Source organism: Panthera leo, chromosome F3, assembly GCF_018350215.1.
Source record: "Panthera leo isolate Ple1 chromosome F3, P.leo_Ple1_pat1.1, whole genome shotgun sequence".
NCBI classification, from domain to species: Eukaryota; Metazoa; Chordata; class Mammalia; order Carnivora; family Felidae; genus Panthera; species Panthera leo.
Window position 1 is genome coordinate 30,472,735 of NC_056696.1, and position 27,272 is coordinate 30,500,006.

Here is a 27,272-nt window from a genome sequence, read left to right on the forward strand (position 1 = left end):
AATTATGCTAAATTGCATTATTTTAAACTCACTGGGGAAAAACAAAACACACACAACAAGAGCTCTGGAACAAAGGTAGGAGCCCAGAGACACCGGTAGCAGCTGTAAAGCAAAGCGGAGGGTCTGAGGAAGGAATGGTCTAAACAGTCTGCGTTCACTTTAGAGAGACTTCTTGGGAGGGTGCAGGAGGAGACATTTCACGGATTAGTGATGTAAGAGTGAGAAGGAACGGGCTGCATCTCCCCCAGCACTTTCCTGAAAGTCCACATGGCAAGTGAACACAGGTAGCACATTCCACTGATCAGAGGGCCCGCTATCATGCCTAAGACACAGAAAAACATGCTTCCAGGTATGTTGTAAACAGCCAGAGTCAGCGAAAGACCATCGGTCTTTGTGGCAGCCAGACCCGGCTTCTAACTCCGGCTCTGTCCCTTGCTAGTATTTGATCTTGAGCAAACCACTTAACCCCTCTGTACCTCAGTATTCAGACTTTGGAAACATGGGTCTGATGTTTTCCTCGAAGGCTGATGCGTTCGCAAAATAATCCACGTGGCGACACCCAACACAGTGCCTTGGGTGCTCAGTCAATGGGAGCTACACTGCACAGAAGAAAACAAACAAAAGTAGCCGGGAAAGGAGCTAAAACATTCTCGTAATTCCCAGACGCTAAGCATGATCCTCGCCTACCTCTCTCTCGGGCAGCCTTTTAAGTTCCCGTGTAATGTTTTCATTAAAATAAGAACAAAAGGTAGACAACAGAGATATTCCCAACAATACAATAAACACAGGCCATATAGAAATAATATAGAAAACAGGCAATGTGGCATCTGGACACCTGGGCTCCAGTCCCAAACTAGTATGACCTTGAACAAGTCACTGAAACTCCCTGGCCTTCAGATTTCCCCGTCTCTGAAGGAGGCAGAGGCGGGGATGTCAGTCGGGGAAGAGAAGGAAAGGAATGTGTTCAGCTAGACGATTCGTAGCCACTGTGAAAATCGTACGCCGCTAGAGCGAGGAGAAGGCGTGCTTGGGCAAACACTCGTTTCACTCAATCTTTCTCGTGAGTTCGTTAAAAAATAAATCACTACCAATTGATTTCAAGCTCGAGAAAATGTCTCAGTGAGTGTTCATCTCACTACTACCTGTTCTTTCGTGATCGGGCCCAATACGTGTGGTTTCCACGGCTTCGGAGTTCTGTTGGGGAGCTCTTCAACCCCAGGGCAGTTTCTCTCCCACCCTTTCTTCCTTCCTGGGGTCTACCTCTGATTCACCTGGGCAGCATTCTGAAGAGGAATGAAGAGACAAGGTTTAAAAATAAAATCCCAGCGGACCAGAGGGTCTTGATCATACGTGACTGCCCCCCCCTTCTTCTTTTTTCTGTGAGTTTCTCAGCCAATCTGATTGATCCCCCAAGTTTCCAGTGGCCAGCCCTCTTCTACCGCGCCTGACATTGGAGAAACACAATGCGCATGCCTGAAGCAGAATCTCTTCGCTAAAAATACCCTGCATTCCTGAGTGACTACCAAAGCTCCCTCCTCAAGCCCATGGACAGCCAAGCTAAAAACAGTAACCAGCAGCTTCAAATGGCACCAGTAACAAAGGTAGAGGGGCCCGAAAACAGCATGCCGCTCTTAGCCATCTGCCGTCTTGGCCCGCCCTGGCTCCCCTCTTCCAAACAGCGATGGGCATCTTAGTGCTGTTCATAGCTGGGCTTCTATGGCAATAGGTAGGTGAGGCTTGGCTGCCTGGTGTACCTACTGGCCCACAGGCTGTCTGGCTCAAGACCTGGTCAGCGTGTAAAAGGAGGTGACAGAGGCAGGGGAAGGTGATCAGAGCAAATTGTACTGCCTACAAGCAGAAAAAAATCTGGGACTTTAAGCAGTCTTTGGAGGGAACATTCACCTCCTTAACCTGACCAAAAAGCCTTCTATGATAGATGAGGAAGAAAATGCCGGAGGCACTCAAAGCATTCACAATGGCTAAGGCTCGCGTCTTCCAGCTTCCAAAGATCTACTCTAGTCTACTCTTGTCCTGCTAGCACACTCTCACAAGTCACCTCCTCCAGAGAGCTGGCCCAGCCCACACCCTTGCCATGACCAAGATGTATATTGTCTGTGTGGCCCAACGGCTTTACCACAGGAAATAATCCGGTGCCTCAAGCATTGTAGGTATTCAATAATGTTTCCTAAATGGGTTTAGGACCAAGCTAAACTTTTCCATTCATACTACCTCTATAATCCTGTACCTGAACAATTCTGTTAGCTCGAATCGATCAGTTTTATCTATGACTTGGGACTAGAATCTCCTTGAGGGCACCCATTTACCTTTTCATTGAAATCTAGCCCTGAGAGCTCTCAATATTGTTTGTTGAGATTTCAAGGATTCGCAAACCATTCTATGGGCTCTCGATACACATGTATTCAATGTAGAGGCAAAACATTATAGGATCACTTTTATTTACCTCTAAGTGTGATCTCTAAAAGAACTGAGGTGGATTACATACACAGAGAAATTAGTAAAGATAAGTGAGGGAAATATAAGGGAAGAAAACAGGATGAGCCCAAAAGTGAATTATAAATAAAATGATGCTCTAAGAGGTACACACTAAGAAATGGACCGCGATTTGATTCTGAATGGTCAAGGAAAGAAGAAAACATGAACAATTATACCAGTTTCAAAGCCCAAAAGTTTTAAAATAAATCCATGAAGGGAGTCCTGTGAATCCAGTGTCACAAGCATACGTCTTGGGTCATAATCCCACCGAGAAGGAAGTGCGAGCGGCTCAGCACAACCCATCCCACTAATGAAAACACAGCTCAGGGTGCATGTCCCCACCAATGTGACACAGACGGAGCTGTATTTCTGGCCAAAGCATGGCAGGTCACTCCAAAAATGTTCGGTCACTCACCAACCTGAACAGTCAGTCAGACATAAAAGTCAGAAGCCGGTGACAATTTCTTTGCATTCTCATAGGTTTTTACCATTGTGCTCATCTCGATGTCCCCTAGAACTGCCCTAGCATTGCCCTGGCAGGAAACACAAAGAATTTCTACTGCATTGAGGATCCAGACTGGCATGAAATTCTCCCCAGAGCATGGATCCACATCATAACCTCTCCTTCCCCTGGCCCTGCCCCTGTCCCTTTGGTTCCCAATTAGCAGTTACTCCGCCTAACCCTTTGAAGCTTGAGTCCATTTGGTTCTTAAATTCCTTTCTGGTTTCTTCTCTACCCCTCTGTCTTGACCTCCAGAATTTCAGATCACCTGCCAGCCTACCTAGATTCTGCTGATTTTGCCCTAACTCAGAGAGCATGTGTGTTTGTCTGTGTGTGTGTGTGTGTGTGTGTGTGTGTGTGTGTGCACACGTGCGTGTGCATTCCTGACTCCTATACTAGCCTCAGCACCCCTCCCCTCAAACCTCAGATTTCTTACCTTTCTAAAACTCTCCTTGTTGCTGACAGACCATCCTTCTCCATGGAATGCTAGTAAATTGGAACCAATAATTTGTTCTACAGATTGAAAAGCATCACAAATTTAACTGAGAATGAGCAATTTCTTTAACCCTAAAACCAGAGAGTCTAACTGGTGCCTATAAGAGCCCCTTGAAGGTTTGAGAGAAGAATTTTAAAAAAAGAAGAAGAAGACAAAGAAAAAGAAGAAGGAGTAGGAGGAGGAGGAGGGAGGGAGGGAAATAGGACAACAAATGAGACAAGTGGGAGAGAGAAGAAAGAGCAGGGGTACAGTCATCTGCAAAACACTAACTGATGTCAGAGTTGGGTCACCTGAACAAAGGGCCACACAGGGGCTCACGTGCAGCAGAGTCATCCATCCAAATGGGGGAGGGCATCGGGTGACGTTTGGGACCTGCTGTCCTGACGCAGTCCCCAACCATTTGGTAGCAACATCTTATCTGATGTGTTGGACACTTCCGGCACCCCTTACTCAAAAGATGAAGATAGATTTCACATTGACTTGCTCTAAAGGATTTGTGTTTTGAGAATTTATACAGGGCTTTGTGGAAGGCTTTAGGGTTTCCGGAGTTGCTGACACGTCCCACAAACTGGCCTGATGTCCAGGTTAAGGTGGAGGCTTTGCCCAAGTCCGCTGTGGTATAGATGTGCTCCTTTGTCCTGACATGTAGACACTAACACAGCTGAGCACCCTCACTGCCACCACCGTTTGGGACCTTGAGGGCCAAACTATGCTCCATTTATTCATCTTGCTTTTCAGTGACCAGCACACTGCCAGGCCCAGGTGTTCAGTAAACATAAATGGAACAAACCAAAGGATCCCCATATGCCAGCAGCTTCCCTGATGCTCCCGCCTAGAGGACAGGATGAGCAGACAAAGGGGGCCCAGGGAACAGCAGCCTCAAGGTGACAGGTTCCACCATGTAAGAGAAGGTAGTGACACCAGAGCTTCTCAAAGCTGCCCCATGACACCAGAGTCAGGAAGGGCAGGGACAGAGAACAATCCGAAAATGCCCTATTGTCCAGCCTTGGCCCGGAGGCATGTCATTGGTCAGACAGAGTACTCTAGGTGGGCTCCCGGGACATGCCGTGGCCTGCACTGGGTATGTAGGACACTCAGGGACACTGGGGCATGAAAAGCTAGACAAGGCAAACGGCAACACTAATGACCGCCATTCATCGAGCCCTCGCTAACTGCAGGCACTGAGCCAACGTTCTACCTGTATTATCTCTAACCCTCACAACATCACTAGAAGGTAGATGGCATCTCCATTTTATGAATTAGGGCCATAAATCTCCTATGTTAGCGGTAGAACCGGGATTCAAAACCGCCTTTCTCAGACCGCAGAGCCCAGGATCCAGGCCACCAACTCATCATCTGCTCTTTCTCTGTGATGTTCCCAACCCACTCCTGAGCTGGATTTTCTAGACCTCTCTTTTGAGCTTTTATGAATGCCATTTTCCCATTCTGAAAGATCTACCTTCCCTCCGTCGAGGTCCTTCTCATCTGGAATGCCAGCCTGACTCAGCTCTGATCCTTCCGTTTATGGAATACTCTCAAATGTAAATGGTTTCTTTGCGTGGCCTTGTGCCGCTTTATAACTATTCTTAAACGCTTTGCTGCTGGTGGTGGTTGTTATTTACCACGTGTGTTTCCGAGCCCACCTGCAAAACGGGTCTGCAGGCTGCCTGTGGACAAGCATCTTCTCCGTGGTCTGTCGGATCCAGCTCCTGCTGGTGCTGATTGTTAAATCTTTAGGAAGTTTGCAAGCCAGTCGTTAAAGCGCTGGTAGTGTGCAATCAGCCGTGGAGAGAGAGTGTGTGCTTTACGGAAACTGGCAATGTCTACAAATCAGGTTTTTCCCCCAGAAAGCGGGTTGTTAACATTCAGCAGCACACCATTGCTTTCAGCTCTTGCTCCCTACCTCACCTCCTGCTTGGTTTCCAGCACCATAAAATGTGTCCATCCTTCTTTTTTTTTTTTTTTTTTTTTTTTTTTAGTTTCTTTCTTTTGAGAAAGAGAGAGAAAAAAAGTAGGGGAAGGGCAGCGAGAGGGAGAAGACAGAATCCTAAGCATGTTCTGCACTGTCGGTACAGAGCCCAACGCAGGGCTCGAGCTCACGAACCGTGTGATCGTGACCTGAGCCAGAACCAAGAGTCAGGCGCTTCACTGACTGAGCGACCCAGGTGCCCCCAAACGTGCCCACCCTTATACTGAGTGCCAGCATGCGATGGAAGCATATAGACGTGGGGCATCATTGGAAGTGTCAGTGACTAGCGACCAGAGGAGAGCAGCAGTCCAGGGGCTTTCCTAGAGTCAGGGAATTACTGAATCCCTAATTAATCGCCCTCAGTCCCACACCGGCCCTTCAACCAACACTTTAAGACCCTAGCACATGCCAGACTCTTTGCAGACATGATCGCACTAAATCCTTTGCCGAGGAGAACTCCGAGGCTGGACGATTTAATACCTTGCCCAAAGTCACTGGGGTGTTATCTGTCAGAACCCACGCTCAACCCTAGGCCTGTAAGACTCCGAAGCTGGGGCCCTCTCCGCTTCATCACACTCCCTGGACTGTAGACCCGTGACATCTCAGGTCCTGAGTTCCAGATCCCCCAATGTTTGCTCTTGGCCAAAGGCAGCGGGGCAGGAGCAGCTGTGGGAAGCTGCGGCAGGGGGAGGGGCGGGGGGAGGCAAGCCCCGCCGCAGTGCTCTGGACCCGGGAAGACCAGAGCCTCTCCTGGAAGCCTGCGCCAGCTGCTCTGCTGGTGAGTTACAAGCTTCCAAGGCCCTGACAGCACCCGCATCCACAGCAACCGGACAGCCGCACGGCTTGCTTCCGTGCAGGTGTTTTATGGAGCTGAGAGGGATGGGAAAATCCCTCTTCAGTCGGCCTGCAGGCACAGAAATAAATAATTAAAGCCAAAGTTTGCCACCCTTGCCGGTGGGTAGAGAGAGTCACGGCACTGCCACCGGGAACGTCTCTTGCAGAACGGTATGAACACCCCGGTGGCCGTTCCCTCAGCGATGTGCCCCCACGTGCACCCTCTCAGTGCACCCTCCACACGTGTTCTATTTCCACCTGGTCTTGCAGGCTGCAAAGACCCGAGAACAGTGGGGGAAACTGAGGCCCGGCAGAGAAACGCCGTCACGTGCACTCCAGGAGGTACAGGGCGGCGCGCTCAACAAGGTGGACAGGTCAAGCGGTGCAGCAAACGGTGAGCACCAGAGTTGAAAGCAATGGTGTGCTGCTGAATGTTTAAGAACCAGCTTTCCAGGGAAAGAAAAGGTTCTGATTTGTAGTCATTGCCAGTTTCCGTAGAGCACACACTCTCTCTCCACGGCTGATTGCATGCTACCAGCGCTTTAACGACTGGCTTGCAAACTTCCTAAAGATTTAACAATCAGCACCAGCAGGAGCTGGATCCGGCAGCCCACGGAGAAGACGCTTGTCCACAGGGAGCCTGCAGACCAGCTTGGCAGGTGGGCCCCGGGAACACACGTGGTAAATAACAACCACCACCAACAGCATAGCCCCTACCTGGAAAGAGTTTCAGACTGCACTCACGTAGCCTACCATGAGGTCACCGTCCACCCAGCCCCACTGCCCACCTGTCCGCAGCCCTGTACCCTCTGCCCTCCCTCTTCCCAACGCATCTGTGTTCTTCTGTGGCTAGACCCTCCTCCGGTGCTCCGCGCCCTATGTCCTCCCCCCTTCTCAGGGACATCGTTCCGTGAGTATCCCCTCTTTTCTCTAATCCTCAGCCTCTTCCTCTCTACTTCCTCCTTCTCATCACCTTTTGGACATGCGCTGGCATCTCCCTCTTTCGTGGAACAAATTTCTCTTGACCCTCATCCTGCTCCGTCTCTCTCCTCTCCACAAGGAAACATCCTGAAAGTATCATCTGTTCCCACTGTCTCTGCTTCGTCACCTCCCATTCACCCCCCATCTCCCTACCTTCTAGCTTCTGCCCCGTCACTCCCCTGAAAAGCTCAGGAAAAGGCCAGCAACAACTTTCTACAGATATGGCCATCTCAGAATCCTTACTTTCATTCCAAGGACCACAGAGCAAAAAAGCCTAAATAAACACTTGTATGATCAGTGTGGAAAATGGCAATTCTCCAAGTCTTTCCAGAAGGACTGTTAGTCAAGTTGCAAAGGCCGGTGGGGCTTTTGCTCTGGAAGTCTTTAAATTGGCCGTGAACGGCAGCAGGAAGGATGGCATTCAACTGGGAATGAAATAAATGATGGAATAGTAGCAAGGAGAGGGATTGGAGGTTGGGGGTGGAGGCAGAGAGGGTGCAGGATTGAAGCCTCTGCTCTGGGTATGTGGGACGAGAAAGAAAAAGAGAGTCTCGGTAGAGCAGCAATAAAAATGCCTTTAGAAAACTGTTCTTGGACCTCAGGAGATACTTAAGTGGGTGACTGTGAAGAATGCAGTGTTGGCCCTCTCTCCGTGTCTCCCCCACGGAACCCTGAGTAAATGCCACAAGGCTCACTAAAGCATTAGTATGAACGGATTGAGGGAGAGGGAGCTCCAAGAGAAAAATAAGGGGACAGCTGACATCTGGGTTACACCAGCTACAGCAGGGAGGAATGACAAGTGAATTCAGCAAAAATGTTTTATTTCCACATCTATTGTCAAGTCTAATTATTGGTTGAAATTAGAGGTTCTGCCCTGATCATGGCCATGAATAAATAAAAATATGTTTGAATTTCAGCAGATGTCATTGAATTTCACATATCCTTCCCTTCCCAGAAAGGAAAAGAAAGATCCGGCTAGCCTTTTCAAAGGCTGACATCCACACGTAAGGCACAGAAATTTGTTCTAGAAATGACTCACTTGCCCAACGAAATGAACGCCAAATCAGAATTCCTGAATTTTCTTTCTAGCCACATCGGTATTGGAGGCACACTTGGCAAGAAAACACCAGTCTCCGGGAGCAGTTTTCCTCTGCACAGCACACACGCGAAGTGCTCACACAGTCAACCACCTAATAACCGATAGCAAGAGTCCACTCTGGGCCAGGAAGTGCAAGTGCCATTGAAATCAAATACAAAGATGGGTAAGCTGTGGCGCTTCCCTCGAGGAGCTCATTATTAACACCTATCAACATTTGCGAGGCTGTAATTTGGGTGTAACTGTCAATGCTCACGCCCAAGTTAGTGATGAACGAGGACGCCACGCTAGGACCTACCCTAAGGTTTAGCTTGACAAGAGCCATGTCCCCGGCCCTGACCCTCCTCCTCCCGCCCTCTGATCCATCTCTGCTCGCACAGCACCAGCTTGGTCCCTCTGCTGCATTCGCCAGTCCTCACACCTTGACACTGGGCTACTGAGTTCCTGCCTAGTAATGCGGGTTTCGGCAGCACCGGGAGCAGATCACCGGTTCTGCTGACAAAAATGCTTCCACAGGTTTTCAACTGAACCAGGCTCCCAACTACATCATCAGTGGGACTTTTTCTGTCCTGGGGGTTGTGCCAAATCAACCTCTGCCTGCCCACCCACTCACCAAGAGGCACACTTCCCTGTGGCCAAGTCCTGCTAAGGCTTTTGAAGCAGCAGAATTCGAAAGATTCAAGAACCAGATTCTGAGAAACGACCGTGAGAGGTAATTCGGCCCAGCTTCCTGCCTTCAGCTACATAATTTGGAGTGGGCCTCCCTTTGAAGTGAAAAAGGAAGCATCACCCTCGTCATGATGATCCTAAGTAGAACAATTAACACACACTTGGACCCGCATCTTAGACGAGAATAGAAATGAAAACAAAACAGATATATCGAGAGGATAAGAACAGTTCTTTGTTTATGCTAACATCTACTGGGCATGTGCTTGGTGCTAGGCCCTGTGCTATATTCTATAATTTAACCCTCATATTGTTACCATAAAGTGGGCACTATGATTCTACTCATTTCACAGATTTGAGAACGGAGATACTGAAAGATTAAGGCCAAGTCAGAGCCAACACTTAACCCAGCTGCAGAACCTCTTTACCACTAGTGTTCCTCCACCAGACCTCCTAGATAGGTCTGAAATGCATCTCCGTCTGACCCAAAACTAATTCCATTGTGTCACTCAAGCCAAGGGCTAGTCACCGGAAGCATGAAATATTTGGACAAACATTCCACACGCGTGGGCCCTTATCCCCTCCACTTGTCCAGGTCACCGGCCAGGGTTTATTTGGTCCATCAGCAAGTGGTACTGCCTCGTGCCCTCGGCATTGCGTGCAGGGCTCCAACACCATAAACCTTCTGCCCTGAGTCATGTTCTCATCCCACATCCCACACATCAACTCCCGTGTGCACCACTCAGGTTGGCTATTTGTCTTTATGTCTATTTAATTGTGCCAATTCGGTCTCCGCCAAGAGGTTTATAAGCTGTACGGGGGCAAAGACCATGTTTCTGCCTTTCTCTCTGTGTATTACGCCCAGACTGCAAACAGGTGATGCTCAATAAATACACACAAAAACGCTGAATCTACTTACGCCCCCAAATCCCTATGAATTCAGGAGTCGAATAGAAGCATGAGGTAACATCAGGCAATTATATAGGGGGGAAAAAAACCCAGACTGGGACGTAAATTGGTATCACATATTCCCAAAAAGGTGCATTTGAACCTTCTTCCTTTTCACCAAGTCGTCTGAGCAATGTGGACTCATGCTCCCTCACCCCTACTCGTGCCATAAACCCTTCCACCTTCCCAGGAGACAATGTGTTTGGTTGCAAAAATAAAGACCAAGGTCAGTGCAGCTTTGCTCTGAGCCTCTGATTCCCAAGAGGGCAGGAAGCAATATTTCCAAGCGAAATATGGAGCCCCCAAAATAGGAGGTCTATAGACTCTTTGCAAAGCGCTTGTTTCGTGTCGAGAAAATTCCAGCCCAATGAGAAACCAGATGGGTAGACGCACCAAATATTGAAGACAGGCCTCAAGGCAAAGCAGACAAGCACTCTCTCTGGTGTACACTGAGCTGAGGAGTGATCCTCCAGCCATTACGAGCAGAGAAATGTCCCACCAGAGTTTTCCAAATAGCAAACTCTTAGTCCGATGATTGTTTCTATCATTTGCCATATTTTCTGTCCAAAAGCCTCTCTAGTTCCTACATGGTTAGCAGCTTTTATAGCCCAAGATAAGTGTCCATCCCTTTTAATTTTCATTGTTGCATCTGTTTTGCCATTTCCCTGCAGCAGGTTGTATTACAACGGAAGGATTAATGAGGAAACGGATGCAAACATTTTTATTTCAAATAGCAGCTCTCAGACAAGATCTGGAAAACGGAATCAAGCCATATGATTGTAAAAGAAAAAAAAAATCCTTGCCATCCAACTATTGGGCATTTTGCCATTATTTGTGAATAGCATGTAAATACAAACAACTTAACTGGGGTGGGGGAGAGATGTACATTTTTCATTTGTGTCTGGCTAATCATTTTTTTTTATTATTAATTTGGTCCCTTTTATTTCACATAAATGTCATCTCAAGCACCAAACATCAACAAATAAGATCGTTTATCTTGCTGGGGAAAGCAAAACATTGCATTGCCATTCAGAGAAGGCAGCTGACGTCCCTACCGCACCACTAATAAAGAAGGCCTTCAGAACGAAAAATAATCATTTTCTATTACTTTCCACCATGCCTCATCCATAAACACAGGGCCGCTGGTAATTACATTTAGCGAAGAAGCATGCTCTGCGTATTACAATTTCCTGAGATGAACAAAACCCTGAAGAGTGCCCCCGACAGAGGGAGTTGTGACAAAGAACGGGGGGGAGGGGGGGGAGGGGGGGGGAAGGTGGGCTGCCCTTCCCTCAGGTGCCTCCCTGTGCCATCGAGGGGCACAGGAGGTGGGAGGCGGGGAGGGAGGACCGAGTTTTCAGATTTTCTCCTCCCTCCGTTGGCCTGAGCAAAAAGGAAAGGCGCGATGGATCTGGAGCACACAGCCGAGACACGGAGCAGGAGGGGACCGTAGCGTAGCGGGGCGGCGGCTCATGCGCACGCGCCGGCCATGGGAGGCCACACGGCCCGGGCCACGCGGACGGCCCAGTCCACACGCACGCGCACACGCATCGCGTCGCACCGCGGGCAGGGAGGCGGCGTGGCCGCGCTGATAAATCCGCCGCGAGCCCCCTGACTCCCAGCTTCCCTGTCGCCGAAGCATTTGGCTCGCCTGCCCGCGCGGCCTCCTCTGCCAAGCAAGGCACTGACTCCACGGGAGGAACCGTCCTGTCGATCTCTGCAGGAATATAAGACCTTTTTTTTCCAAGGAAAATGTTCCCCAACTCTGCAAGGGAGGTTGGCAGTACATCTCCAACTCTGGCCTGTCTTTTTAATACCCCTACAATAGCTCGGTTGGACTGAGACCAGCTGTTGGTACATTACCATTTGTAAATGCTTAAAACAGCTACTCCATGTTTTCTTGGCAACACGGACCGTGGAGGGGGGTGGGGGGGGGGGGGAAGCGAGCTCCAGCCACTTCCATTCAAACATTAAGAACCACTGACTGCCAGCTTTGGCATTCACCAGCCATTGTTTGCTCGGCTCTCTTCAACAAGTTTCTCTTCCCCCCACTATTTCTCCACACACCCCTCCATAGAAAAAGGAGAAGAAAGAAAATCAGCAGAGAATGTTCTGGTCCCCATGGTCCTGACTCTAGTTCACAACAATCATGTAGTTAGTCTTCCTCTGAAAGAAGACAGAGGAGCTGAAATGAACGCTCTTTGTTTGGGGCTTTTCTTTTATCTGGTTTTGTCCCCTCTCCTCCTGGCCAGGCCGGTTATCATTTTACAGGCGCTCAGCTGAAGATCAGCATCTTCCAGATGACGGCGAGATCTTCCCAGCGGCCCCTTCCCCTTTTTCTGCTCTGAATGCGTGCAGTAAGGGCATCACCTTTCCCAGGACTAGCAGAGGACCCCAGCCAGAGAGACGAGTTGGGGGTGACGAGGACACAGCCAAAATCTTAAGTCATCCCTTAAAGAGCTTCTGAGAGCTCTGAAGAAAGGCTCTTGATTTTGGTCCGCCCCTCATTTCACCAAAGCCCTCGGGTTCTCGTTTGCGAGAAGAGTCAAACTCCCGAAGTTAGTACTTTGCTAGTCCAAATAAGTGAGGAATTGCGTGAAGAACACGCCAGGCCCTTTCCTGCTCCCCATGCCCACCGGGGCCGCTGTTGGCAGGGGCGGCCTCCAGGGCCACATGCCCGTCCGTGCTCCACCTGCCTCAAGCGGTAGCAGCCCAGGAGAACAGGCGCTGAAGTGCCCAGGGCTGCCGTGGCCGGGACAATAGGCTTCGTGTGCCATGTCCCTGCTCTCGTGCCCTTCTGTTCGATGGCCTCCCCCACCAAGGGCAGTGGTGGCTGCATCTGTCCTTCCTCCTCTAGTCGGATTTCTGGGCACAAGAGGACTGTCAGCATCACACAATCTCTTGGAGCGGAGTGATTGCAAGTAGCCAAATGCTGCAGCGGGGTTGAAATTCTGCACGAAAGCTCCAAGTGGACGGAGAGTGGCAGAACCCGGGTCCCCAAGGACCAGTGCTTTTGGGGGGCAATTTGGCCTGAGATTAAACAGCCCCGTCTGGTTTTATGGAAAGGTTATACGGCCGTTTCTTTGCACCGAAGGGGGGAACCTGGAAACGAGAAAGCCTGGACAACTGGTTTCGCCGTGTAAGAAGGCATCGGGGCACATAGACGGGAGCATTTGACACGAGCCCCAGCTCTGCCACTGGCCAGTTCAGCCACCAGAGACATTCGTGTCATGTCCTGGGGTCTGAATTGTCTCATCTGTAAAAATCCAGCAGTTGGATTGGACAGTTACCTGGGCCCCTTCCATTCTAGAAGGGACACTGTGCCACTGTCTTCCTAATTATCCTTAGCTTCAGCTACCATGAGTTCCAGATTGCCCCACCCTCGAGACACACACACAGTGTACAGAAAATCCAAACACTGAATTTGAAGATTCTTTTCAAAAGTAAACTCTCTTAATACGCTTAAAAACAGATTTACAAAAATTGTTTATGCCCAACTTCTCGGGGAAAGATTGCAAATTCTTTGAGCTGCATCAGCCTCTGGGCGCTCGTGTCTGATTCAGCTTACAGTTCCCAGGCCCAGCACAGTGGCTATCACACAGTAGGCTCATTATGAATAATGGTTGTTCGGTGGGACAAATTTGATATGCCAAGTGGGGTCCCTGAGAAGGCAGCACGGGTGACGTGGGCAAGCCACAGTGGTGGGAATCGGTCAGTCTGAGACTAAAAACTGGGCCATTTACAAAGCGGATTCTCCACCTACAGCTAATTGGAAGCCTTGGCAATTGCAATGAAAGTTACACCACTCAAATCCAGGGGTTTTACCAAGCCCTGCAATGTGCTTAGTAACACCAAAACAGAACATGCTATACAATTCCCTCAAACACCGGTCAGTCTGGCATACGGAGCGCAACTCCCTGCAGCAAACCTGTTGTGGACAAGCCCGCTCAGCAGAACTTTGTCCGGGACATCGGATTAACTGTCGGCCACAGCCTCTTCACATTTGGTTTACGGGCCCCCTCCTGGGCTTGAAAGCTCTCTGTAGGCTGGGACTGTGTCCAGTTTGTCTGTGTTGGGTCCCCGGAGCCTGGCACGAAAGGTGTTCCAGTAATAGTTATTTAATACCGAGGCAGTTTGGGAGGAAAAGGATACAAGAGCTGTCTTCGGATCCCTTCTTCTCATTTTGTCTGAAGGCCTTGGTGACTTCACTTGTTACATCTACAAAGATGGCTAAGAAAAAGACAGTGACACCTTCTGACACGGGAGAAAACAAACAATCCCACGGTCGTGAAGAACCAGAGGTGGAACGGAAGGGCCGAGCCAGCCCTTACGTACGGCAGTCAGCTGGACAGATCACAGCTCAGCCGGACGGTCAGCCACTCAGCCGGACAGATCACAGCTCCACCGGGCCCCGGAGGAGACCCTGGGAGTTCACCCAGTGCATTCAGAATTGCTGCTGGGCCCCAGCAGGTCAGTGATGGAGATGCCAGGAGAGGAGAGCTGCCGCGAAGCCTGCACGCCGTGGTGGCGAGCAAGTCACAAGCATGGAGACAGCCAGAGCGGCTGGGATGGGAACAGGGCCATGAGGATTAATACTGGGTAACAGGTATGAAGCATGGCTCTGAGCACCTCGTGTACGCCCCCCCCCCCCCCCCGACCACAGCACCGTGACGACGTACGATGACCATCCACCCTGCACAGGTGAGGAAGCCAACACACAGGGAAGAGAGGCTAGCCCGTGGTTAGACAGCTAGTAAAGAGCCGGCTGGATTCCAAGCCCGGCAGCATCTGAAACAGTGGTTCGCAGAAGGCCACCAGCTGAGGTCAGTACCGAGGGAGGGCAGTAGCCATGATGCTCACTCCCATACCACACAGAGCCCCGTGGCATCTGCCGAGGTGAAATAGGGGCCTCCTAGAAACACCCCAAGCATCACCAGGGTGCACAAGTCCTGTGACGTCTACTGTCGTCAGTGCAAATCTGCTGAGCATGGGTCAGGGAGAGTACCCCCGAGGCAGCACCAAGGCCCGTACTGGCACCAGCCTCGCTGATAAAGGGGACACCTAACCTTCTCAGGTCCTCTGCCAGCAAGGAGACATGCAATATTTTCCCTCTGTCTTCTTTATTTTGCCTATAAACCCCCCCCCCCCACCAGGTTATCCAGTAATATCATCCAGGCTTCACTGAAGGCAGCATGGCAAAACAGGAGGGATGTGTACAGAGGCCACCTCATCTGGGTTCAAATCCTGCCTTTTGCCACTTAGTGTGATCCTAGGCAGGGCTCTTAGCTTTTCTGTGTCTCAGTTTCCTCATCTATAAAATGGGGATAATGATCGTACCAACCTCCTGGGGCTGTTGTGAAGATTACCCCACCGCTTTGCCCGGCACACACCACAGCTGCTTTCCCGCGTCCCACCCCCACGGGGCGCAGACACTGTCTCTCTCCCTATGCTACGTCATCATCTCTCCTGGTCCATTTTTACCATTACTGCCGCTGCTCCTTCAGCAGACCCCACTATTTGGGGATCACATTCCTGCCTCCAGGGCAGTGTGATACAGCAGAAAGGTTTGGATTCAAGTCTCAGTCCTGCCAGTGTGGGATCTGGACCCATTTATTCAGCCCCCAGGAAGCACAAAGCCTGACCCAGACATAAATGTACGTGACGAAAAACAGCCTCAGCAGTTGGCCTGCCCGGTCTAATACCTTTGCCAGCACCACTAGCTGCGTGACCTTGAGCCAGACGCTCAACCGTAGTACTATGCTTTGATGGCCTCATCTATAAAATTAGGATGATGCTACAACGCACCTCATGGGATTGCTGTGAGGACCCAGGGAGAATATACATGTACCCAGACACCTGCAAGTGTGCAGTAAATTCTAGCCCTTCTCATCACCTGCCTTGTCTGTAGCCTGGGAGTGGTGCTACCTACTGGATGGGTAGGCCGGGGGGACTAGAGAATTGAGTGAAGGGACGTGTGTGACACACAGAGCACAGGTCTTGCACACAGTCAGCCCTCAATAATAGAAGTCCCCGCCCCTTCCCATGCCTTCGTCTGTCTGTCCCTCGGGTCAGAAAGGCCTCCCATCACCTCTGCCTTCCAAAGACCTCAAGCATCGTCACGCCCACTAAAATCCCACCTCCTCCACAACCTTCCCAGGTTCATGTAAAACCATTCCCAGTCCTTTCCCAATATAGCCAAGGAGGTTCCTCTGCTCTCTCCACCCTTCCCCCCACCCCAGCCTCGTGTCCTTGGTAGACCATAAATACTTGACAAAGACTTCCATACTGTTTCCCTGACTATGTACCAAACACTGTGCTAAGATTTCTGTTTTTATGTCATTGAATGTTAGTCGGCTCGGGCTGCCATAACAAAATACCACAGACTGGGAGGCTTAAACAGCAGACATTTGTTTTCTCACAGTTCTGGAGCCTAGAAAGTCCAAGATCAAAGTTCCAGCCAATTCAGTGTCTGGTGAGAGCTCTCTTCCTGGCTTGTAGATGGCCACCTTCTCACAATGTCCTCACATGGCCTTTCCTCTGAGCATGCAGAGAAGGAGAAAGAGTGAGCTCTCTGGCACCTCTTCCCTGTAGCATAAGGGCCCTACCCTTATGACCTCATTTAACCTTAATTACTTGCTGGGAGACTCCCTCTCGAAAGATAGCCACACTGGGAGTCAGGGCTTCAACATATGAATTTGGGGAAGAAACAAACATTCGGTTTATAACACACTCCAGTAATTCTTTGAGATGGGTTTAGAGTTTATTGATAAGGGCATGGAGTCTTTGCCCCAGGTCACAGAGCCAACAAGTGGGTGGTTACCTGCCTCCAGAGCCTGAGTCTTCAGGGCCTTTCCAAAGACCCACACTTGAGAGAAGATTATGGCCACGGCACCTAGACATGAGCTCCTCAAGGACACCTCAGGAGCTGAGGAGATCCAGGACAAAGGAGGCATCCAGCGGGATGGGGAGGCTCTGACAAACCTCCCTCCCACCTCAGACTTTCCGGAAGGTTGTATATGACATCATGCGCAACTTTACATATTCATTCAACAAACACTTAGACAATACCTGCTAGGTGTCCAACATTGCTTTTGGTGCTGGGCCTCCAGTAATGAGCAAAGCAGTCCTGGTCGTTGCTCTCAGGGAACTTTCAGGGTTATAGACAAATGCTCAACCACAATCCAGTGCCAAAAGTGAGGCCAGCACTCTATAGGACGTAAAACCCAGGTCTGGGCTCTGCTGGGCCGGAATGGAAAGGTTGTACTCATTCTAGAACAAGACACTGCTTTTGCGTTGACAAAACCTCAACACCACCCTGACATGTGCACGTAAACAAAATGGCCAGTGTGGTTATTTGATTGACTTCATCATAACAGAGGTTAGGAATGCTGAGTCCTGCCTTCCTCCAGAATGGCCTCAATTCAATCCATTTTGCTAGACAGCCATTATCTACCAGGGGTAAAGTCCCATGCTAGGCACTGGGCAAGCATTTGGGAGAATATTGAAGGAAAAGGCCCTCGCAGCAAGAATTTTAAAAAGGCCTATGCCTTTGGATCTCTTTATGGCTGAACTCTGAGATGAAAACCAAACTCCAACCTCAGCCTTCACCTTGACTTGGCCCACTGAAGGTCAACAACCCCTCCTGCCCTCCCAGCCTGAGCTGGAGAGGTGAGAGGAAAAGACAGAAGGCTTTATTATACCACCCAGGCCACGCCTGCCAAGTTCTCCCCACAACCGCTTCAAAAAAAAAAAAAAAAAAAAGATGGAGTGAAAGGGAATTGGAAAAATGGAACCCCCTACATCCCAGAAATATTACTTTCATGAGCTGTATGAATTATTTAACAGACAGCTGAAAAGACCAAACTCAACAGAAGAATACAAAAAAACAGCTCGGTACAGACACCTTCCCCGAAGCCCATGACAATGAAATGTATTTTATGCCACAGATCAACATGCCAGAGAAGGAGGCTTCAGAGACAGATGCCCACAGGGATCATTAGCTCCTTATCTCTCAACCCTTTGCCACCAGCATCCAGATCTCCGAGCCTGGGCAACCCAGGGGGAGAGGAGCTGAAAAGTGTGTATATTGTAAGTGTTGGTTAAACAACCCCACCGTATTCTTATTTGCTGGAGGTTTTAGGGAGCAGATGTAGGACTGGCAGGGCTTGGAGCTGGCGATATTGTTCTAGCTCACTCGGAGCCAACGGGGAAGGAAAAAAAAAAAAAAGCCACACACACAAATACAAAAAGCTGCATTTGGTGCTTGCGCCTGGGCGTGCGTACTTGCTCTGTGTATCCGCTCGGCCAAGGCTCCTTAAAGTCGAGCTGACCGATGCAGAACTAGGCTTGGGGCCCGGCCAGGAGAAACCACTTCTCCCCAGGAGCCACGTCACGGCCGGTGGGGGGGGGGGGGGGGTCCCTCCTCGGCGGCGGGGCCACAAGCTTCCCTTACCGCAGGCGCAAGGGGCTGGCGGCCACTCGCCCACCGCAGGCTCGGGGCTCTCGGTTGCTAGAGAAAGGGCAAACAAATGGAGAACCAACTAGAAAGGCGGCCAGCAGCAGTGAGGCAGTGCTGCAGCTGCCAGGCAATAACTTAGATAGTTACAGCTGCCATCACCTAGTTCATGCAAGCTTTTTAATATCTTTTGGCAGCTCTCGGTGTCACAGCACAAAGGGAGAGTTGGCACTTCGCAGCACACTTTGTTTGACATAACTGTAGGCAGGACCCAGCTGATACCTTCCGTAATGTGGATGGGTTTGCTCTTAAGGTGCGTTTCAGCAGATCAAACGGTTCTCCCCCCGCCTCCCTCTCCCCTCCCGCCACCTCCTGCTCGTGTGCGGGGCACGCACCACCACTAAATCACACATTGGGAACCAGACCAGATGAACGGGAGGACTCAGCGGGTGCAACATAAGGCTGGCCCCATAAGCACCCAGCTAAGGAGGAGAGGAAATGTGCAGAAGACAGGGAGCAAAACGAGAAGGGGAAAGGAGGAAAGAAAAATAGACACTGTGTTCCAGAACTCTCCCAAGCCTTACCGGGAGACCCAGTCCCCGCTTCCCCACCCCCAGGCTCACAGCACTTTGAAGAAATCACAGTACTACCATCTTGCTTCCTGCTCCTCACTCTTGAAAGTTACTCGCCGCTTGCCAACCCCCAGCCCCCAGTCCCACCTTCCTAGAAACCGCGTTTGCTCCAGGTATCTCCCTGCCCTGTGTGACTCTTCCAAGGGCCAACGGAGAAGAAAGCACTGTGCAGAAGCGCTTCCCAAGCCTAGGGAGTTGTCATGACAATTCTCTGTGATCCCTCCGCCAAGCCAGGCATCCTTGTTTGGCAGATCCAGGAGCCTTGCTGGGACTTAGAGAAATAGTCTTCTCTAAGACCCCACAGCACAGATGGGCATGAAGCAGACATGTGAGCAGAGGAGGAGCAGAAGATGGGCACGGGGACACGAGAAGAAGGAGAGGTTGGTAGACACTCTGCCCAGGCTGAGCTGCACGTGGTGGAGACATTTAGACTTGGAGGGAAAATCATCATCACTTCTCTGTCTTGGCACCGGTCTTTCCACACCACCCCCCACGACCCCCCCCCCCCCCCCCCCCACCAGCACGTTCCTTTTGTGCATCCTTCCAAATGGTGGTTCTGGTTGCCTGCTGGATGCCTTGGGGAAAGCCACCAGGAAGGCAATCAGAGGCAAAAAAAAAACCACCGTGGCAATTATCAAGGATGATGATGGGCTCCTCGTGGTTGGCATATTCGTTTTCTCAAGCTGCAGTAACAAAGTATGGGACTTAAACAACAGAAATGCATCGTCTCAAAGACCTGGAGGCTAGAACTCCAGGATCCAAGTGTCAGAAGATTGGCTCCTTCTGAGCGCTGTGATGGAGACCCTGTTCCATGCTTCTCTCCTAGCTTCTGTTGGTTTGCTGGCAGTCTTTGGGGTTCCTTGACTTATGGTTGCAAAACCCTGATCTCTGCCTCCACCTTCACGTGACATGCTTCCCATGTTTGTGTTGTCTCTGTGTTCAAATTTCCCCTTTTTTATAAGGATACCAGTCACTTTGGATGAGGGGCCCACCCTATTCCACTATGACCTCATCTTAACTAATCAAAGCTACAACAACCTTATTTCCAAATAAGGTCACGTTTGGAGGTACTCAGGGTTTAGGACTTCACCATATGAAATTTGGAGGCGGGAGAGATACAGTTCAGTCTAGAACAGTTGGGTACTATCCTGTCCACGTTGTATTACTTCCAACCCTTGTCTGTCCCACAAGGTGAGTATCATCGTCCCCACTTAGCAGAGAATGCAAGTAGGGCTCAGAAAAGTCAGGGGACCGGCCTGAAGTTAGACAACTATAGGACCATCTGAATGCCACAACTGACCTCTGCCAAGTGCCTGGGAGTTGGCCATGGCCATGCTTCTCCCCTAGGACCGAAAATGGGTCTCGACCTTCTTTTGATGGGCTATCTTGTCTGGAGTAGCCTGGCCTAGGATCACTTGGCTCCATCAGATTCCAGCATAAATCATTCTCAAAGCTGTGTTTTCTCCAGAATGCACGTGGCAGGCGGTCTGCAGGTGTGGAGCCTTGGATGGGCACGGAAGCAGGGTGCATTGCTCTCATTCACATGCTGCTTCTGCTTGGCAAGATTCTCCACTTCTCCTGGGCTCTAAAGGAGATGACATATTCTGTCCCTTCTCATCATGCATGCATTTAGTACTTGGTATCGATTTATTATTTGTTAAAGTAATAAAATACTGGTGTGGCAGTACATGCTACATAGCGTGGGTTCAATAAGTGTCAGTTGCCCATTTCCTGTCTTAACATGCCTGCGAACTTTCTCTCCTCACTATCACTGCCGCCTGCTCTGGAAACACAAGCTCACTGTTGCGGAGATAGGAGCGAGGTACCAGTGCAGTCCCGCGAGGCAACCCGTATGTACCTGGCCGCCACCTAAATAAACAAGTAGCATTTATTGATCACTTCCTGCCAGGCACAGCTCAACCAATTTCCATTAATTAGCTCAATTAATTCTCCCAGCAGTCCCATAAGGAAGACCCATTATTACCCCCACTTTATCGATGAGGAAACTGAGAACAAAACTGTTAAGGGACCAGCTACAATTCCTTGAAAGGGCCAAATAGTATAGAGAGAGAACTGTGTTATGATTGCACTAACTAGAGTTTTGCTTACTCAGAGAGAGATCTGAATTAGAAGGTCCTAGTGTGATCGCCTTGGAGGAAATGTGGCTTCATCAACTTAGAAACAGCACATCCCCTTACAACCTCTCAGGTTAGCAACCCCTCAGTTAAACAGTCAACCAGTTAGCCTGGCAGAGTTACCCTAACAGGGGCTACAAAGGTAGTTACTTTGCAGGAATTAAACTTTTCTTCTGCTACTCTATTTTGTTCTTTACTCACCAAAGACTTCTTCCCTAGTGTCCAAATACTGATCAATGTCCCCAAACTCCAATTTTAGTAGAAAATTCAAATAAATGGGATTGTCCTCTACAGTCAAGACTTTCCAACATGCTCTCAAGCTTACAGGTATGATCTCACCATGGACGTAAGCATCACATGCAGGTATCAGACTCCCTTCCCCTCTGACAAAGCAAGAATAGTTTTATTTCCAGCTTCCCTACTCCCAATCAGAAACACAGTGCCTCTTGGCCCTCTTGTGCTGAATAATTTCAGCAGTTTCCAAAACAAAATTAAATACAGCCCTAGCTTGAGAAATGTTCCACCTCCTGGAGTCAGGGCATTTAGTATTATTATTCCCTTATTATTATTCAAAACAAATAAGAATGATAAAACATCAGTTGGAGCCACTCCAGCACAGAAGGAACTGGAATATCTAATAAAAAACATAGTATTCCACAAATAGAAAGTGTTAGAAAATGCAGAAAAACAATGGCAGAGGACGTTCTGAACCTTCCCCCTAAAACAGAGATCACCTGAAATAATAGAGCAGCAATAAATGTCCAATCAAATCAACACAAAGAGTACTGTGTAGGGTAACCCCATTTAAAACCTCAGAAAAATAAAATGTAAAGCACAGGGCCTGGCACACAGTAGGACATCATTTTCAATTTCCTCCCCTTTCTGGTGGCATTACATGGAGCTTCCTTCCAATAGTCTAAGTTCTTTGGCTAAGGTTGTCACCATCAGGGACTCTTTGCCCTCCACTGGAGTACCTCCAGTGGCCCCCACATCCAGGAAATCTCATTCCATGAAGGGCCATTAAAGCCCCATTTCAACCTGAGCAAATGTTTAATTCCAAGTGGAGAAAAATCCTGGGATGCTGGCAACCGCCAAAGGCCATCCCTTCCCAAAGAAGAGTGTGGCAGGTTCATGGCTGCGCGACTCTTGTTTGCTCCCTAGAACAGAGGGGTGTGAATTGCACACAGAATTGAAGAGCCAGCCTCTGCTCAGGTCCCCCAGTTACCTCCATTCCCAGAGTCTCCTGCGTTAACACACCCAGCCCCATCCAAATGGGGCCCCATTCCTGAGATGCCTGACTTTGGGCATGTGGATCTCAGTTTCCTGGGTGGAAGGGCTTATTCACAGATGATTCACTTTACCTAGACTTGTTTCCAGATGCAAACCAGGTGGGAAAACAGTAGACTCAAAGCCCCCAAGGGACCACCATACCTCTATTCCTGCCTGCTTTCCTCCATACTGTTCAACGTCAACTCCCACTGCCACTGTTGGCTTTGGGGAAGGGTGGAGGAGAAACGCAATGCACTGTAGGGGCCGAGCCCCAGAACAGTCTGCATTACCTGTGAAAGGGGAGGAGAACTGTGGGCACAAATCCTATTTATTTTTATTCACAATAATGAACCTAATCCTCGATAGAGTCAAGAAAATCTCCTTCCATCATAATTATCACTGATAGCGCACCCCCCTTGAAAAAATTTAATGGAAACTCCAAAAAACTTAATAAACAATCTATCTAACAATTGAAAATGTGCTAAGTAAATCCAAACAATTGAATACAAAGCAATAATTTAAAATGCTGCTTACGAAGATTTTGAGGACTGGGGAAATAGTGATGACATAAGGTTGGATTAAAAACAGGATACAGGATACATTTACATACAGTTTAATCCCAGCTATATAAATACAGAAAACATATACAGCACTAGATATTGTTTTGTCTGCCAGTATCCCTTTTCCCCACCCCAACTCCAGCTTTTCTGGGAACTTCACACACACACACACACACACACACACACACACACACACACACAAATAGAGTTGCCACAGAGGAGTCATCATGCACAGTTGCACAGTATGGCTGGCCCCGGCCCCAGTTGATGGTCCAAGGTAGATGTGTGACCCTAGCCAGGACAATCGTCTCCCTCCCCAGTAATTCTGAACTGGAACTGAGGGAATCTGTCTCTTTCCAGCAGTAGAAGCGATAGGACATAGAGGCCAGGAGTTGCAGATGTGGGTCCACATGTCCTAGCCCGTGGGCCAGAGATGCCGGCAGCTGATCCACAGAGAGAAGAGACGAGAGGAGGCACACGCACAGAGGGAAAACCAAGAGTCACAGCATGTGAGTCTCTGCTGTTCTTGCTCCTGGGGCCGGCCACACTTCCGCCCTTGGAACCCACAAGACACACGAGCCTAGACCTTCAGAATAAAGCCCCCTTTTTACCCAGGGTGCTTGAATTGGATTTCTGTCACTGTAACCAAAAGAACCCTAACCAATTCGTGCTCCATCAAATACCCAGTTATTTACACCCCCCCTACCTGCTTCCAAGTGTTGGGGAAGGGGGTGTGATTACAAGTGATCTCACTTTGCTTCTCTGCATTTCCCAAATTCCCTACTATGAACACTTTCATCATCTGACGTACAGTGACCACCTCCAAATGCACCCCTTGGATTCGCTTACACACAAACACACTTTTGCTCTACTTAACAGAAAATATGTATTTATGAAATATGTATTTTATGCTAATGTGAACATTTTATTTTTTATTGTTATTATTATTATATAATCTTCATAGCAGATACAGAAACCAATATCCTGGAGAGTGTTGGTCTTTTTGAGGCTCCCCTTCCTGAGGCCTCTGATGCTCCACTGCAGGCCTGCCTCTCCCTTCCCCACCCCTGCCCTGGCCTGGCCCCCAAGTCATTCCTTCCGTGTCAGCCATTCCCAGGTCTCTGCTGATTCATTGTCCAAAGGTCAGCCATTTGCACATCAGAAAAGGAAGGGCAGGAAATCTGCCATCGTTCCGCATGGTGTGACCACACTTCTTTTTACTTCTACTGCTCCCCCAAACCATGGCCATTTTGGCCTCTTCTTTTTCCCCAGCGAATCCTTCAAAAGCTCTTTCTTATTCTTTGGAAGCAGAGAGCAAACCCTCTTTTCTGACTGAGAATCAGAAAACTTGGCTGGCACACCCCCTAGTGGTGGCCTAATGAATCCCCCCTCAATTACTATAGGTTGCGCACCCCGGGGTTTCTCAAAGTGGGTTCCATGGGACCCCTGGTTCTGCAAGAAGATCAGAGAGGAGAGAAGTATTTTATGCTCAAGATAGATCTGAAAACACTGGGATAAATGAAAGCAATCGGTTTCCTTATTGGTGGACTCCTCCAAGTCTTTAATATACTCATGAACATGAATCTCAAAGATTAAGATTTTAACATGCAGTGCATCCCAGATTTATTTGATCAGAGTTTGGGGAGATCATAGGAAGAGCTACCATTTACTGAGACGTACTACCGATCATAGTACTCTCATTTATAGATGGAGAACTTGATGTTTAAAGAGGTCAAATATCTTGCTGAAGTTAGGTCTGTCTCCATGACACCAAAGTCCGTGTTCTCAACCATTCCAAGACCCTGACTTTTTTTATTTGTTCCAGGATATTACTCTTCGGATTCCACTCGCATAAAATATGCAGCTTGTACATATCACTCCACTTGTTTCCCATATTACCAGTCATGCAATACTACAAATCGTCTCCCTGTGGGACAAGAAAAGCAGGAGACTACAGAGGATATTGAGGGCTCTCTGATTGCCCTTGGGAAGCTTTGGTTTCCATGCAATGAAGAGAGGGTCAGTGTCTCAATGCCACAAACAAAATCCTTCTTGAAAATCTCAACACAAGGGTTATGACAGGACACCACGTCAGGGAGCCTAATGTATATTTCCCAATGATATTATGGAAAATAGAGTAGACTGCTTTTTTATTTCGTCTAAAAGCTTAGTTTGTCCTGAATCTTATATATCTGTTGACCTGGTTTTATAAGCAGTAAAACATTCTATGTGCATACCTGGGCTTTTTTGGTCTATTAAAAAGTGGAGATGATAATACCCACCTCACATCACATTTTTATGTCAAATGTAAGTACATATGTGTAAAAAGTGTAACTCTGGATTGTTTTTTTGTTTGGGGAATTTTTTTATTTTTTTCTTTAGTTTCTAGTAGAAGAAGCCCAAAGATGATTTATTGAGTCACATAACTTAAAATTCCAGGCTTCAGGCACAGTTGGATCCGGGGGTTCAAATGAGACCATCATTAGACCTGAATGCATGTTACTTGTATTTTTAGAGAAAAAGAAATAGAATACAGTGCTATAAATATGTCTTGGTCCCTTGTCCTGGTGGACACAGAGAGATACTATAAATAATTACATGGATGTTGGGCATTTGGGTATAGACCCCACTTCTACAACTGAGCCTCCGCTACCCTTTTTGAGACTTGGTTTTTCCATCTGTAAAAATGGGCACACTACTTGTCTTTTTCCCCTTCAATGGAAGCTAGAATAAGTTGTAAAACTTTCAAGGGCTTTTTTCCTTGGAGGATTAAATATTGTGGGTTTTTGTGTGTGTGTTTGGGGGTATTTTTTCTGCTATTAATGTTCACAGAGATCGCACTTATCACTGGCAAAGGATTTTACAAGTTTTTATTTGTTTTATAAATTTATCATTTAAAACTCCATAATTAGCCTGGCAAAACATACACCTTCAACATTACAACCACAGTTTAAAGCCAATCAAGCCACAGGGGGAGCTGAGTATATATATATATATATATATATATATATATATATATATATATATATCTCCATGTATATATGTATCCATATTTAAATTCACATTGTGTGTATGTGCGTGTGTGTGTGTGTGTGTGTGTGTTTGCAAGACACATAAATGGCAAATAAGGAAACTTAAAAAAAAAAAAAGACAGATAGATAGTCCCAGATTTTAAAACCACCCCAAGGTAGAACAGGTGGTGAAAATATAATAAAACATGTTGCAAGGAACTTGTCATGAATTTTAAAAACAAAACCGCCTACAGACCACATAAACCGCTCTGAAACTCGGCTAAATCTGAAGTTCCCAAACTATTTTAAATGACAAAGCAGAAGTTCCCGAGAGAGGGAGTCCAACAGAAATGGTTTGAGGGCGATTGCTGCGGAACTCGCATGGAACAGAGCTCGAACAGACGGGCAGACACCCAGCCCGCTCCCCTTGCCAGGCTGGGCCACGTGCAGCTGTACGGCCCTCGGGGCCAGACCATGTGCATGGGGACCGAGGATTCTGTTGACAAAGGCCTCCGGGAGCCTCCTGCACCCACCTCCCCACCTGCTCGGTGGTTTCTCAATGGATCTAAAGGCAAACATTTGGACGATCTGACCAGAAGCTGGGCCTACATTTGTGGACATCCAGTTCCTGGTGCCCTATTTGAAGGCATGCTAAAGGCCCCAGCCCGGGGATACAGGCGGACGCCCCTTCTCTCTGCAGCACCCACCGGCAGAGACCCCAACCGTTCATTTGGTACAACCACCTGCCTGTTCTTTATTCTTGGTCAACAGTTTATGAAGGGCTTTTAGCTCCACTGCCTCTCTCCGTTACACAGAAACACTGAGAGCTACACAGAGACCATGGAAGGACTTCATTTTGATTGTGGAAACTGAGGAAGAGGCAAAGTGATCTGCCCCAAATCACAGAGCTGGACCGACAGCCCCAGATTTCTGACTCCTGGTCTAGTGCTCTACTAGAATATGTTTCCTAAGACCATCCAGGGGCGCCTGGGTGGCTCAGTCGGTTAAGCATCCGACTTTAGCTCAGGTCATGATCTCAGGGTTCTCGGGGGTTTGAGCCCTACATCAGGTTCTGTGCTGACAGCTCAGAACCTGGAGCTTGCTCTGGATTCTGTGTCTCCTCTCTCTGGTCCCCCCCCCCGCCCTCAAAAATAAATAAAGATTTTTTTTAATTAAAAAAAATCCAAGGATATGGGATGCCTAGGTGGCTCAGTCAGTTGAGCAT

At 48.6% G+C, this 27,272-nt stretch overlaps 1 protein-coding gene across 1 annotated transcript in view; it reads right to left on the reverse strand.

The window, feature by feature from the left end:
- Positions 1 to 1,181: 1,181 nt before the first annotated feature.
- The window catches only part of RPS6KC1 (ribosomal protein S6 kinase C1), a 316,680-nt gene continuing 290,589 nt past the window's right edge, over positions 1,182 to 27,272 (reverse strand). The window contains exon 16 of the mRNA XM_042925687.1: positions 1,182 to 1,283. Coding sequence (XP_042781621.1) covers positions 1,210 to 1,283 — 74 coding nt within the window. The 3' untranslated portion in view covers positions 1,182 to 1,209. The remainder of the gene's footprint in view (positions 1,284 to 27,272) is intronic.